We start from the raw sequence: 15296 nt of genomic DNA, 5'->3' as shown, positions 1-15296 counted from the left end.
CTTCATTAGCAATGCAAGATATAAAGTGCCAAGCAATATGACGAGTAAAAACCAGCGGGAACTTAAGTGCAGAAAACCCGCAAGCACAAAAGATGTGGACCCATGGGGAAACTGACTTCCCGAAGGTCCTGCCCCACGAAACAACCGGCGCTCCCCAAGGTAACGGACGCATTTGCCAAAACCGCCATTCTGATCCACCTGCCCGCAGGCCCCACTCACCCGCTCTGGACTCTGTCCATCACCTCATCTGCGCACTCACAGCGTTTTATTTATTTTGCTTTATTGATTTTAGAGCGAGAGGAGAGGAGCGGGAGAGAGAAAAAGCAATCGATGACAGAGAACATCGATTGGCTGCCTCCTGCACGACCCCCCCCCCCACTGGAGATTTGGCCCACAACCTGGGCATGTGCCCTGACCGGGAACTGAACCAGCGACCCCTTGGTGTCTGGGTCGATGCTGAGCCACACAGCCGGGCTCACAGCGTTTTACATCCAAGTGGTAAGGGTGCTTCCTGTGTGAAATTTGAAGGCAGGGAGCGGGCAGGTGTAGGGACTGAGCCCTCTCAGGCACCACGGGAGAAGCAGCTGTGCCACCCAGCAGACATCCTAGAGACCTACTGTGTGCGCACAGAGACCATCCACCTAACTCCAACACGGTGCACAGTGGAGCCCCTCCCCACCCCCACACCATGGGGCCCACTGTTTCTCGATTCCTATTTGTCTTCTTTATGGAACATCAATCAACATGAACAGGAATCTTGGTTTCCCCCTTTTAACACAGAATGCAGCGTCTCGCACACACACACCGCTCACGGGAGGTCGCCCCTGTCACCTGAGCAGGCGCTTGCAGATCTGATAGACTCCCTGGCCTGTTGCCCACCGCTTCACCAATGCCATCCAGAAATCCAGGCTGGGGAATTCCGCCCACCTGAGAGGCGAGAAAAGGTACCTGGTGGAGAGGAAGCTTAGTGGTGCACACCATCTGGCCCTGAGGTTCCATTTGTAGCAACAGCTGTAGACACACACAGTGATCCAGCTATGAAACTGCACGCTGCAGCAGTTTCTCATACCAGAAAATAAAACAAAACAGAAATAACCTTAATGTCCTACAACAGGGGATGAGGGTAAATGTGATAGGATTGTGATAGGGTGGCAGGATCAGGAGGAGGGTGTCAATGGGCAAAACAGGAGGAACATCTGTAAAAAAATAAATCAATTAACAAAAATAAAATAAAATGACAAAAAAAAATGTGACAGGGTTACCACATAAAGGAATATGATATTGTAAATTAATGTCATAGAAAGATGTCCAGCCGCCCTGGCCAGTTTGGCTCAGCGGTTAGAGCGTCGGCCTGCGGTCCGGAGAGACCCGGGTTCGGTTCCCGCTAAGGGCACGTACTTCGGTTGCAGTTTGTCCCCGGCCCTGGTTGGTCGTGCGGGTGGCAGCCACTCGATGTGTCCCTTCACGTCGATGTTTCTCTCTCTCTCTCCCTTCCTCTCTCTCCCTCCCACTCTATCTGTACAAAAAATGGAAAAATATCCTCGGGTGAGGATAAAAAAAAAAAGAAAGATGTCCAGCCTGGCTGGTGTGGCTCAGTGGATGGAGCATCGTCCCATGGACTGAGAGGTCCTGAGGTCCTGGTTCCTTTCCCGGTCAGGGCACATGCCGGGTTACAGACTGGATCCCCAGTAGGGGGTGTGCAGGAGGCAGCCGATCACTGTTTCTCTCTCACATCGATGTTTCTCTCTCTCTAAAAAATCAATAAAAACATATGTTAAGGAAAAAAAGATGTTCATATTGTAACAGTAAGTAAAAAGAAGTTATATGTGTCTAAAATATTTCATCGTGTCTAATTATAGAATTACAAATAAATTAAATTATACGACAAAACACTGTGCACTACTTTCTTTTAAAATCTTCACCTGAAGATATGTTTACTGATTTTCAAGTGAAAGGAAGAGAGCGAAAGAAAAACATCAATGTAAGAGAGAAACATTTATCAGTTGCCTCCCATACATGCCCTGACCGGAGATCGAACACGCAGCCTACGTATGTGCCCGGACTGAGTTTCAAACCCTCAACCTTTCTGTGCAAGGGATGATGTTCCAACCAACTGAACCATCTGGCCAGGGCACAATGTGCATATTTTTAAAAAACAACAAACCCAAAACAAAAAGAGATGGAGGTTTTACAAAACATCAATCAACCGGGGCAGGGTGACTTGGCGGGGGCGTTGAATGCTGGCCCCCAAAAGATAAGTTCACATCTAAATCCCTGGTACCTATAACCGTGACCTTATTTGCAAATGTAATTAAGGATCTTGAGGTTATCCTGGATTATTTGGTGGGCCCTAAATCGAATGACAAAGGTCCTCAGGCAGAAAGAGGGGAGATGCGCGTAGAGAAGCCAGGAGAAGATGGGGGCAGAGATTGGAGTGATGTGGCCGCCAAGGAATGACAACAGCCACCAGAAGCTGGGAGAGGCCAGTAAGGTTCTACACCCTTCAGAGAAAGTACGGCCCTGCCAGCTCTTGATTTTGTACTTCTGGTCTCCAGGACTGTGAGAAAACCAATTGCTGTTGTTTTTTCCGACCACCTGCGCATGGTAGTTTGCTGTGGCAGACACAGGAAACGAATACAGATATTGTTTCTGGGACGGGGTGCCACTGTGACAAATACCTCGAAGTGTGGAACAGGCTGTGAAGTTGGGTACTGGACAGAAGCTGGAGAATTCTGAGGAACATCAAGAGTTTCAATCACCTTAAACAGACTGGTGGTGGAATACCGATTTAAGTTGTTGCTTTCGGAGGGGCACAGAAGGAAATGAGGAACATACTACCGGGCACTGGAACAAAGGTGACCGTTACTAAATGGGGCAGAAAACTTGGCTGAACTGGGTGGAAAGTAGAACTTGTAAGTAATGAACCTGGAGATTTCCAGGGGGTGTGACAGGTGTCTCCTGGCCACCCACAGTGAAGTGCGGGAGGAACAGCATACACTGTGCAAGGGGCTGCTAAGCCAAGAAGGAACTAGCATGGTGACCTGGAGTCACAGTCTATTCAGATTGCAGAAGATGCTGCTATGGACACTCACTGTCAGAAGAGCACACTCAGCAGAGAGCCAAGGGCATGACTGGACAACCATCAGCTGAACAAGTAACATGTGTGACTCAAAGGTCCCCTCAGCCATCTCAGCAGCAGCTATGAATAGAGAGGGGCCATCCAGGAAAGACCTGTGAGAATTCTCCTCGCTAATGGCGTGGATCCCGTGACACACATGGAAGACCCACAAGGTTTATGAGGATGTTGTATCAGCAAAAACACTGCAGGCTTAGACTGAAGAGGACAGAGAAAGGATGGAATGAAGAAAGGCTGTTGGAATTCTTGGATCCTTAGGCAGGAAATGGGGTGATGGAGTCACTCAGCTTCAAACAGGTGCTGTCCTTGAAAAGAAAGGAACAGTGACTCCAAGGGCAGAGCCTCGGGCCCAGAGGGTGGGGCTGTGGGTGCAGAGTGGACCGTGAAGCCACAGAGGAGACAACTCGCTGTCTAGTTTCACAGGTCCACAGACAGAGAGAAATTACCCCCAGGGTTAACCATACCCACATCTCACTTATACCTGATTTAGACAATTTATTTATTTTTTATCCTCACCCGAGGACACTTTTCCATTTTTTGTTCAGATAGAGCGGGAGGGAGAGAGAGGAAGAGAGAGAGAGAGAGAGAGAGAAACATCTATGTGAAGGGACACACCGAGTGGCTGCCACCCGCACGACCAACCAGGGCCGGGGACAAACTGCAACCGAGGTACATGCCCTTAGCGGGAACCGAACCCAGGTCTCTCTGTACCGCAGGCCGACGCTCCAATCGCTGAGCCAAACCGGCCAGGGCTGATTTAGACAATTTAGTTTGTTTTTTTTTGTTTTTTTGGTTTTTTTTATCCTCACCCAAGGACATTTTTCCATTTTTTGTTCAGGTAGAGTGGGAGGGAGAGAGAGGAACAGAGAGAGAGAGAGAAACACCGATGTGAAAGGAACACATCGAGTGGCTGCCACCCGCACAACCAACCAGGGCTGGGGACAAACTGCAACCGAGGTACGTGCCCTTAGCGGGAACCGAACCCGGGTCTCTCAGGACCGCAGGCCGACGCTCTAACCGCTGAGCCAAACCAGCCAGGGCTGATTTAGACAATTTAGATGAGACTTGAGGCTTTTGAGGTGAGATTCAGTTGAGATTTTGGACTCAGAGTTGATGCTGTAACAGGTGGAAACTTTAGGGGTGTTGGGATGGGATGCCTGTATTTTGCACAGGACAGACATGAATGTTAAGGAAACAGAGGACAGATTGCTGTGGGTTAAATGGTGCCCCCCTCAAACATATGTCCACCTCTAAACCCCTGAATGTGTCCTTATTTGGAAAAAGCGTCTTTGCGGGTATAATTAAGCTAAGAATCTTGAGATTCTGGGTGTTAAATACAGTAGCACATGTTCATACAAGAGACGGAGGAGAAGACACAGGGGAGAAGCCATGTGACCACAGAGGCAGAGGCTGGAGAGATGCAACCGCCCGAGGAACACAAGCAGCCACCAGGCTGGAGAGGCAGGAATGGAACCTGCCCTAGAGTCTCTAAGGAGGTGCAGCCCTGCTGACACCTTGATTTTGGACTTCTGGCCTCCAGAGCTCTGAGACAATAATTTTCTGTTGTTTTAGGCCATCCAGACTGTGGCAATTTGTTACGGTAGCCCAGGAACGTAGTACAGAGGGTGTTCTTTGGGGCTAGTTGTACTTGGTAAAGTTGAGTTCCTGTGGTAATAGCAACAGTGAAGCTCATTGTATCTCTTGATACTTAATCCTGTGCCTGTTTTATGAGCTTTCCATGTAGCCACTCATTTATTCAGAAAACAGGAAAAAAAGATACATTTCAAAAGTTCAACATACACACATTTGAAAAACAAAAAGAACAGAATAAAGATGATAAAAGCTACATACTCAGAGATACCCGCTGGGGACACCACTTTCTGGCTCTCCACCAGCTGACCCCCTTCATCCTGTGGTCCAGAACTGCCAGCACCCAGCTGTCCCTCCAACCCCATTGTCCCAGGCACCAGTGCTGCCCCAGACCAGCTGACCCACCAGCCCGCCCAAGGCCTCCCAGACTCAAGACCAGCCACACCAGATGTCCTTCTAGGGCCTTTCCTTCCTGCAGCATTGGCCCTGGATCTGCCCCACTGCAGGAACCAGAGTGGGCAGCAGGTGCTCCCATCCTCTTCCTGGCCCCTGGTCCCTTTTGCCTTGCGGCAGCAGTAAAGGTCCCTGCCAAGAGCTGACCAACCAGCCAGGATGACCGTTCTGCAGCTAAACCATGACTCAAGCCCCCCAGAAGAAAGGAAGGTGAAGGTGAGCAGGCCCTGCAGGCTAGTGTTCCAAGTCTTCCAAGTGGGCACCTTCCTCCCCTCACCCGAGAACACTTTCTGACTCCCCTCCACCCAGTCCACCATCACCCATGGCCCCACCAGGTACCCAGCCCTGCACCTCCTACCCATGTGGGACTGCCTCTGGGCACTACCCTGGCCCCAGGCCATGGTGGGTCCAGGCACCTGGCCCCTCACCTATACCACCCCTCCCTAGCCTCCTTGAATCCCTCCCCACAGGATCCAGATCCTGGCCCCTGCTCCCAGCTCCCTGCAGGCTTCACCACGGACAAGACTGAAGTTGAACCCCTACCATGTGTCATATACAATTATTAATTCAAAATGGATCAAAGGCCTAAACATAGGAGCTGAAACTATAAAACTCTTGAAAGAAAGCATAGGTGTAAATCTTCATGACTTTGGAATAGGCAGTAAAACCAAAAGCACTAAGAACCAAGAAAAAATATAGATGAATTGGGCCTACCACAATTAAAAACCTGTGTTTCAAAGGACACAATCAGGAAAGTGAAAAGACAACTCACAGAATCAGAAAAAAAAATTTTTTTTCTTTTTAAAAAAATTTTCTTTTATTGATTTTAGAGAGAGAGGAAGGGAGAGGGAGAGAGAAAGAGAGATAGAAACATTGATGAGGGAGAACATCAACTACCTACCTCCTGCATGCCCCCGACTGGGGATTTGGCCCACAACTTGGGCATGTGCCCTGACCGGAAATTGAACCAGCGACCTCAGTGCATGGTTGCACTGAGCCATGCCGGCCGAGCAGAAAAAATGTTTGCAAACCACTTAAGGGACTTGTATCAAGAATACATAGCCCTGGCCGGTTTGGCTCAGCGGTTAAAGCATCGACCTGCGGTCCAGGGAGACCCAGGTTCGGTTCCCACTAAAGGGCATGTACCTTGGTTGCAGTTTGTCCCCGGACCTGGTTGGGTCGTGCAGGTGGCAATCACTCGATGTGTCCCTTTCACGTTGATGTTTCTCTCTCTTTCCCTCCCACTCTATCTGAACAAAATATGGAAAAGTGTCCTCAGGTGAGAATTAAAAAAAAAAAAAGAATACATAAAAAGCCAGCTGGTGTGGTTCAGTGGATTGAGCATCGTCCCATGGACTGAGAGGTCCCGATTCCATTCTTGGTCAGGGCACATGCCCCGACTGTAGGCTTGATCCTCAGTAGGGGGCATGCAGGAGGCAGCCAATCGGTGTTTCTCATATCAATGTTTCTCTCTCTAGCCCTTTCTCTCTAAAAAAATAATAAAAACATATTTTAAAAAAACAGAAAAGAATACATAAAAAGCCCTGGCCAGTTTGGCTCAGCGGTTAGAGTGTCGGCCTGCGGTCCAGAGAGGCCCGGGTTCGGTTCCCGCTAAGGGCACATACCTCGGTTGCAGTTTGTCCCCGGCCCTGGTTGGGTCATGTGGGAGGCAGCCACTCAATGTGTCTCTTTCACGTCAACGTTTCTCTCTCTCTCTCTCTCTCTCTTCCTCTCCCTCCCACTCTGTCTGAACAAAAAATGGAAGAATGTCCTCGGGTGAGGATAAAAAAAGAATGGAATACATAAAGAGCCCTGGCTCAGCAGTTAGAGCACTGGCCCTTGGACCAGAGGTCACGGGCTCAATTCCAGTCAATGGCGCATACCTGGGTTGCAGGTTCGATCCCCGGCCCCAGTCAGGGTACATGCAGGAGGCAAACCAATCAATGTGTCTCTCTCACATTGCTGTTTCTCTCTCTCTCTCCCTCCCTTCCACTCTTTCTAATAATCAATAAAAAAAAATCCTCAGGTCAAGATTAACAATAAAATAAAATGAGTAATATAGCCCGGCTGGTGTGGCTCAGTGGTTGAGGGTCGACCCATGCACCAAGAGGTCACCGGTTCGATTCCCAGTCAGGACACATGCGCAGGCTGTGGGCCCGATCCCCAGTGGGGGGCATGGAGGAGGTGGCCAATCGATGTTCTCTCTCATCGATGTTTCTGTCTCTCTCCCTTCCTCTCTCTCTAAAATCAATAAAGGAAAAAAATGTAAAAGAAGAAGACACACCATGCCCGGTAAGCACATGAGAAGGTGCTTTACAGATCAGACGTCAGGAAGCGCAAGTGAAAACCAGCACGAGCCACTTCACACCCACTAGACTGGATATCTACCATCAAAGAGGCAGATAATGGTTAAGTGTGGGTGAGGGCAGGATGGTGCAGGGCTTGGACAACAACCTGGCAGTTCTCCAAGCAGCTAAAGATAGCATGACCATATGACCCAGCAATTCCACTCCTTGGTGTCGACCCGAGCGTGAAGACCTACGTCCACACAGCAACTTGCACGCAACGCTCACAGCACACGGTTCAGAACAGCTGAAAGGCGGGGACAATCCAAATGTCCAAGTGCTGTCTGCTAAGTGCACGATAGCATTATGTCTAAAAAAAGCCAAACTACATACCTTAATTTCTCTATTGCTGAAAAATGCTAACCATCATCTAACTTGCTGGAAAAATGGCACCAACAGAGATGCTGGACACTGGATCGCTACAACTTTCAGGTACACCTGTATCTGAATGTCCAATCTAGGCAAATCCGCAGGGACTGAAGGAGACTAAGGTTTGCCAAGTGTCATGTGATGTAAACATTCTGGAGCTGATTGTGGTGATGATTTCACAGGTCTATTACTATACTAGAAACCACCAAATCTCTCTCTCTCTCTCTCTCTCTCTCTCTCACGCGCACACACACACACTATGGTCACCCAGGCCAGTGAGACTGGGAGCCAGAGTTGTGACTTAACTGAGCCATTTTTCTTCAATATACTTCCACAGTGCTTGTTTTTTTTGTTTGTTTGTTTTTTGAGCATGGTTTACTTTTCACAGTAAATACAGACCAAAAGCCCTCTCCAAAGAGCCCCAATTACCTGCCAGCCTCTGCTCCTGCCAGCTAAGCTCTGGCCACCAAAGATGATGGTCCCTGCCACCACCCACTCACCCATGCAAGCACCCTGCAAACACTGGCTGAGGGCCTAGGGCTGCTGCCAGGGACACAGATAAGCAAGCTCAGAGTCCAGGACAGGAGCGGGTGGGACACAATGCCTGGGGCCTGCCAGGGAGGTGGGGGAGCCCTGCGGCTGAGTTTTTTGTTTTGTTTTGTTTTTTTATCCTCACCCGAGGACATTCTTGCATTTATCATCACAAAGAGCAGAAAGAGAGAGGGAGGGAGAGAGAGAGAGAAGCATCAACGTGAGAGAGACAATGGACTGGCTGCCACCCACACGACCCCAACCGGGGCAGGGACAAACTGCAACCGAGGTACGTGCCCTTAGCGGGAACCGAACCCCGGACTCTCTGGTCTGGGGGCCGACGCTCTATCCACTGAGCAAAACCGGCCAGGGCTGCAGCTGAGTTTTAAAGAAAGTCACACGTGCCCTGCAGACACGCTGACACTCCTCCTGACCTCTCCCCCTCACTTTCTGCAATCCTACCCTCCAATCTGATCCGTACTGATCCTGTTATCACCCTGTTCCCAGCCCTGAGGGGACAACTTGAAGTTGCTCCCCAGCTGCCCAGGCCCTCTCCTGGCTGGCCCATTCTCCACTGCCTGACCCCAGGGAGAGGCCTCTGGTCCTATGCACATAGCACCACTAGAGGGGCTGGCGAGGCTCCTTCTTCACCAGACACTCTTCCCACACTCACCTGTCACCACAAACCCTTCCCTGCCCTTATACACCTGACCCCAGGCCTCTTCAGGCTCCCCTGGTATAGCAAGCTAAGCTCTGGGGACTTGGAAGTCAGGATACCCCTTGCAGCTGAACTGGCCACCCCCCCTCCCAAGTGGCCTCAGCCCCACAGGAATTTGCCCTGGAGAAAAGGCAAGGATGATGGGGAGGGGTTCTGGCTGGCAGGAAACCAAGAATGTTCTGGGACAATCAGTGGCTCTGGGGATTTCCAGGGGGAGAGCCAAGGATGATGACGTGTCTAGGGTAGGGCCTAAAGTGTTGTGGGGTTTTGGAGGTGGGATGTCACTGAGGGGAGAGGTTAAGAGGGTGGACTTTGGAGGGGAAGACCAGAAGTTTTGTCTGGTGAGTAAGAGCAGGGGTGGGGGTGGGGAAGAAGGTGACTGCAAATGGGGGTAAGAGGCCAGGAGGCAGAAGCCAGGGCCCTGCATGGGCCCAGTGAAGGACCAAGAGTGGGTGTACACAGCTGGGCAGAGGACCCTGAGGGCAGAGCCAGCCCAGAAAAGGGCTCCTCCACACCACCAGCCACGAGCAGTCACTAGCTGGCTTATATGAGGGGTCATGCCTGCCCTTCCTCCCTCCCTGGGGCAGCCCTGCACCTCCAGGGACAGGATGAGCCAGGGTCACGGGTATCAGGTAGGTCCCAGGGGCTCACAACAGTCAGCCCTGCGGGCCATAACCTAGCCACCTCCAGCTTCCTATAGGCCACTCCTGGGGTTTAGCCATGGCCCTGGCATGACCACAGGCACCAGCCCAGCCCCTAGCCCATTCCCTTGGCTCAAGCCAGGAGTTGAGGAGACCCTGGGGTGCCTGGTATATCCTAAAATGTCTCCCTACTCCTGGCTGCATGGAGAGCCCCCCAGTACCTTGCTCTCCTACTTGGCAACTCTTGGCCACTCTCGGGTCTGAGCCACACAGGGAGCAGCACCATGACTCAGGCGAGTTCACTTCAGAGAGGTGCCCGGCACCCACAGGCAGGGGGAACAGACAAGATTCACTCACCAAGCCCAGAAGGTGGACATGGGCCAATGCAGCCCTGTGTGTCCAGCGCCAACCTGGGGACCAGGGAAGCTGGGCCGGGGAGGAAGAGCCCTGAGATGGGACTCCAGGGACCATCAGACCCCACCTCTACGAGGTGTTCAGGCCAGGACAGGCTCTGGAACCACATGCAACCCTGTGCTCTGACTAGACCAAGGATTCTGGAACAAAGCACTGTGTGTATGCTGTCAGGTGTCCCCACTTTAAACAGAGAGCAGCCAGTTCATAAACAGCTGTCCTAGGGTTTGTCAGGAGAGCCGTGGTCCGGGTGGGTGGCTGCTTCCCTGCCCTGCATATGTCCAGATGTACTCTTCTTCCCTGTGGGTGCAGTGGTCAGACCTGGAGCCCATTGTCACAGGACTGTCTCTACCTGGTTCAGGTGAACTGGTCACAGAAGCAAACAGTTGGCCACAGTGCTGGCAAGGAGAACCTCACAGCACATCTACCCGCCTCAGGACCCAACAGAAGCTATTTGCAAAGGACCCTTGGGCAGAGATGAGCCCTGGGCCCAGCAGAAGGCTACAGTGTGTAAGGACATTCCTGTGGATTTCATGTGGGGACCTGCCTCGGTGCGGTCAGTGGATGGAGAGCAGTTCCACAAGGCTCCAGGCAAGGCCCCAGCAGGACTACTCTCCCTGAGCTGTCCTTGGGGGCAGAGCCAGCAAAACCAGCCCTGTGGAGCTGGAACCTGCTCTGGTCAGCTCTCCCCAAGGCCCCTACCTCCACCCTCTCCAGCAGCTCACTCCCAGGCCCCTAAGCCTCAGCGGGCCAGGCAGGGAGCCAGAGCTGTGTGCACGCCGGCTCAGAGCCTGGCGACCCCGGCACTGGGCTGCAGGTGGCTGACAGAAGTGAGGGTCTGGGTAGGTCCAGAGAAGCCCAGGGCGGTGGAGCAGGACAAGGGGGTTCGCCAAAAGCCACCAAACGGTTTCCTCTGAAGAGGAAAAGGGGGCTGCCCAGACTTCCCCAGCCCACAGCTGCCACCCAGGGGACAGAGGAAGGGTGTAAGGAGGGTCCCTGCCAAGGAAGGAAGGCTGCCTAGGCGCTGGCCAGTTTGGGAGGTGAGGAAAGGCCACAACTATGCGACCCACTGCCAGGCGGTGACAGCCGCCCCTGCCCCATGTGGGAGGCACCCAGCTGAGGGGCAGAGAACAGCTCAGCCTTGACCCACGTGTCTGCTGAGCATAGACTGGGGACACTGGCCACTGGCCAGGAGGAGCCCCCGCCGCTGCGCGGCCCACCCCACCTACCCGCGCAGCGCGATGTCCTATTAAGGGCATGACGGCGGGGGCTGCGCTGAGGGCGCCGGCTTCTTCCCAGGGCGCGGGAACCGCGGGGTCGAGCGAGCCGGGTGGGGGACTGGGTTCTGTCTGGGCCGCGATGGGGACAGCCAGAGCGGACAAGGTGTCAGAGGCCAGTCTGTCGGCTGGAGGACCTGCCGGGGCTGGCGACACCGTACCTTTGTACCTCTCCCGCACCTCCTCGTAGGCCTGGATGAAGTCTTGTTCGTCGGGTGGGGGGCCCAGCGGCAGCAGGGCGGCCATGCCAGCGGGCGCGGGACGCGGCGGGGCGCTGCGGCGTGGAGGGAACCTCCAGCCCTCTGCGGCCACTCTGTCCCTGCGTCCGCGAGCGCCACTTAAAGGGGCCGCCCCCGCCCCGCCCCGCACCCAGGATGCCCCACGGGAGGGGCGGGGCGGGGCCAGGAGCCGGCGGTGGCCCAGGGGAACTGCGGCGCAAGTCCGGGCGCCTAACGGTGTTGGCCGGGCTGGGGCGGGCTCCGCGGGCTCCGCGTGGTGGCCCCACTGCGCGTGCCAGCGGGTCGCGTTCCTGCCAACAGCCTGAATTCTCCCAGCCCCGTAGCAGCCCCCTCCTTCTCCAGCCCCGACTTCTCCCTAACCCTGTCGGATCCAGCGACTTCACCTGACTGCCTCCGGGCGCGCCCCTCCCTCCTCCCTCCTCTTCCTCAGCCTCTACTTAGAACCCTTCCCTTGCAACATTGAAGCTAGAATTGGTATCATCAACATAAAAAGGGCCTTTAAAATAGATTGGGAGAAAAAAAAAAAGCCAAAAACCTTATGTACTATAAATGGGCAGAAATAGAGAATTTTCAGAAGAAATAAAATGCTTGGTACAAATAAAATCATTCTTTTCTACCCGTCAAATTGGCCAAGACCCTTCTCTCAGCATTGACAAATGCCTTCCTTTCTGGAATGCCCTTGGAATATTTCTTTTTTTAATCCTCATCTGAGGACATTTTTCCATTTTTGTACAGATAGAGTAGGAGGGAGAGAGAGGAAGAGAGAGAGAGAGAAACATGGATGTGAAAGGGACACATCGAGTGGCTGCCTCCCACACAACCCAACCAGGGCCGGGGACAAACTGCAACCGAGGTACGTGCCCTTAGCGAGAACCGAACCCAGGTCTCTCTGGACCGCAGGCCGATGCTCTAACCGCTGAGCCAAACCGGCCAGGGCCATATTTCTCTCTATTAAACGCTGCATACCTGTGACCAGAAACCCCTCTTCTAGGAGTCAATGCTAAGAAAATCAGCAGGCAACACACAAAGGCCCTGCCCTGGGCCCTGGCTGCAGGGTAGCTCAGAGCCCAGTGCTAAGGCAGGGTGACTCTGAAGGACATTCCTGATTCCTTTCATGTGGGGAAAAAGGACCGCTTTTAAAATCCATATGTGATACGTGAAAACACCTGTCAGGTCATGGGCCCCACCCACACCTGCCCCTGGGGTGGGGAGTGGGGGGGATGGAGTCTTCACCCTGTCCTGCTGCCCTGCTCCTTTGTCTCACAAAGTCCCCTGCGGCCCACAACACTATCCCGGCTCAGCAGCTAGCCTCTTCAGGGGCCAGCCCTGCCCTCCAAACGCCCCATCATCATCTGGGTCCTAGTGGTGGTTGGGGTCAGGACTCTGAAGCCCGGCGTAGAGACCCTCAATGGGCTCCTTCCTTGCCCAGCACTTCCTGGGGTGACTTTCAGAACTAGGTCACCCACTTCCCAAATGGAGGGGGGCACTGTCCAGCTGCCAGCCCTACACTGTTGGAGGCCTCTCCCTGGCCTTTCCCATCCTCCTCCCCAGAATAGCAACTACTGGAGAGCAAGGCTGGGCCGTGGGTCAGGGAAGGGCTTCAGCTTTCACCAACCAAGTATACCCTCCTGCTCCCACGAGCTTCCACCGCCCCACCCCCCATGATGGCAGCCACGACCGAGGCGGGGGAGGGGGGACGCTGAAAAGCAGCTCTGCCCCAGGAGCACAAGAAAGTATCATTGGGGCATTGGGGCACTGGACTCGGTCCTGAGTCCGGTGATGGCGCCACCACAGCAAGCTTTTAACCTCAGGCCTTGTGCAGCAGACTGGGTGGGCCCAGCAGGTGGCGCTGTGCTGTCTGCAATCACCCAGGACAGGAGAGGAGGCCCTCTCTGACCCACAGATCTCTCACCTCTCCTTCCAGTCCTACACCTGCACAGAGCACACAGCAGCTTAAACCAGCCAGCACTTAAAACTGGAAAATGAGGCCCTTCCCGTTACCTGCGATTCGGATGACTGCCCGCTCGGCAGGGTCCAAGACACTGCCATTGCCCCCGGAGCCACCTCCACTTCGCCGGCTCCGTTGCGTTTTCCCCAGGTTCCAGGGCAGTGTGTCCCCAGGGCTGGGTGAGCCGCTGCCTCCGTTGGAGCCATCCTCAGCCACTGTCCGCACCTCCTGGTCCTCGCCCGACATGGCCTCCTGGAGAGGGAGAAGGAGGGGGTCATATGGGGGGGTATTGCACGCTGACCCACCACCTTGTTAACCTAGACACTGGCCCCACCCCATCCACCCTATCACCTGGACACTGACACCCACACCCTTCCTATGTCCCACCTCATTCACATACTGACCCCCCTCCCTCTCCCCCCATCCACAGCTGGTCTCACCCCCTTCAGCTCATCCCTCAGACACCACACAGTGACCCCCTCCCAAGCATTGACCTCACTCCCTCCAGTCTATCACTAGGACATTGACTCCCCCCCCCCCCATTGCTGCCCCTCCCTTCTCTTAGTCACCCAAACACTGACCTTTCTATGCTGTCACCCATAGGCTCACAGCATCAGAGGACATTGACCCTACCCTTCACCGTTTACCCTGACTAACAGGAGGGGAGGGGGTAATTACCTTCACTTGGACACTGACCCCACCCTCCACCCCATCACTCAGACACTGGATTCCACCCCCACCACCCCAAATCTGGACCCCCCTCTCTTCTAATACTCCCATCACCAGGAAAGCCAGGCCATCAGGAAACACTGACTGCTGCTCCTCCCCTCCAGGACCCTGACCCCATCCCCTGGACAATGGCGCTGTACCTCCAAGCTGTCTCAGCCTCTAGGACTCCCCAAGGCCCCACCCCACTCCCAGCCCCGCACAGTCCCACCTAGGTCTCCGCAGTGAACTCCTATAAATAGCTGGAGCCGCAGCGGCGTGGGCCGCAGGAGCTGGCTGCGGCAAGGCTGGGAGGGAGCCCGGGGCCGCGACTCCAGCGCCCACCCCGAGTGCTCGCACACCCGCACGGCGGGCACTGCCGAGCGCACGCACACCCACGCGTGCACACTCCTCAGCTCCCGTCCCCAAGAACGCTGGCGTGCGAGAGGTGAATGGGGCTCTGTTCCGGCGGGGGTGGGGTAACGTGGGGGCACAATGTGGGCTCTGTGCCTCGGCCCTCAGGCTAAGGTATGGGGAGGAGACTGGGGGCACCGGCCTAGGGGCCACTCCGCCCCGCCTCCCACAGGCTCCCCTACCGGCCGCCTGTACTTCAGTCCCCCACCCAGCGCCCGGGGGTCAGCCGAACCTCTCCAATAATCTTTCCTGTCCACACCCTGGGCACCGCCCGACCAGTTCCGCAGTCTCCGCAGCGCAAAGGTGGTGTCCTCCCGAGGGAGGTTGGGCCGCCGCGCAGTCCCTAGTTCCGGGACGCCTGCGGCCGGAGAGCCCCCACCCCACCCCGAAGCTCCCTCAAGCCGCGCGCCTCTCCATCCCAGCCCCGGTCATACGTGCCTGGTGGCTCAGCTCGGCTAGGCTCGGCCGCTGCAGCCAGACTGCCTGGACCCGGAGAGCCGTGGAGGCGTTGCAGGCGGG

The 15296-nt window shown here is 54.5% G+C and overlaps 1 protein-coding gene across 2 annotated transcripts in view; it reads right to left on the bottom strand.

Annotated features, from left to right (window-relative positions):
• Nucleotides 1-15295, bottom strand: part of PLEC (plectin) — a 57440-nt gene extending 42145 nt beyond the window's left edge. Inside the window, exons 1-2 of one of the 2 annotated variants that reach the window (XM_036281356.1) lie at nucleotides 15216-15295; nucleotides 13712-13910 (exon numbers count right to left, since the gene is read on the bottom strand). In XM_036281356.1, the coding sequence (XP_036137249.1) occupies nucleotides 13712-13904 (193 nt within the window). In that variant the 5' untranslated portion in view covers nucleotides 13905-13910; nucleotides 15216-15295. Of the gene's footprint in view, nucleotides 1-11632; nucleotides 11718-13711; nucleotides 13911-15215 lie in introns of those variants that run through there. The other variant, XM_036281360.1, reaches the window with a different exon arrangement.
• Between the last annotated feature and the right edge of the window lies 1 nt (nucleotide 15296).

Source organism: Molossus molossus, unplaced genomic scaffold, assembly GCF_014108415.1.
Source record: "Molossus molossus isolate mMolMol1 unplaced genomic scaffold, mMolMol1.p scaffold_m16_p_33, whole genome shotgun sequence".
NCBI classification, from domain to species: domain Eukaryota; kingdom Metazoa; phylum Chordata; class Mammalia; order Chiroptera; family Molossidae; genus Molossus; species Molossus molossus.
This window is presented reverse-complemented; position numbering and strand designations above follow the sequence as displayed.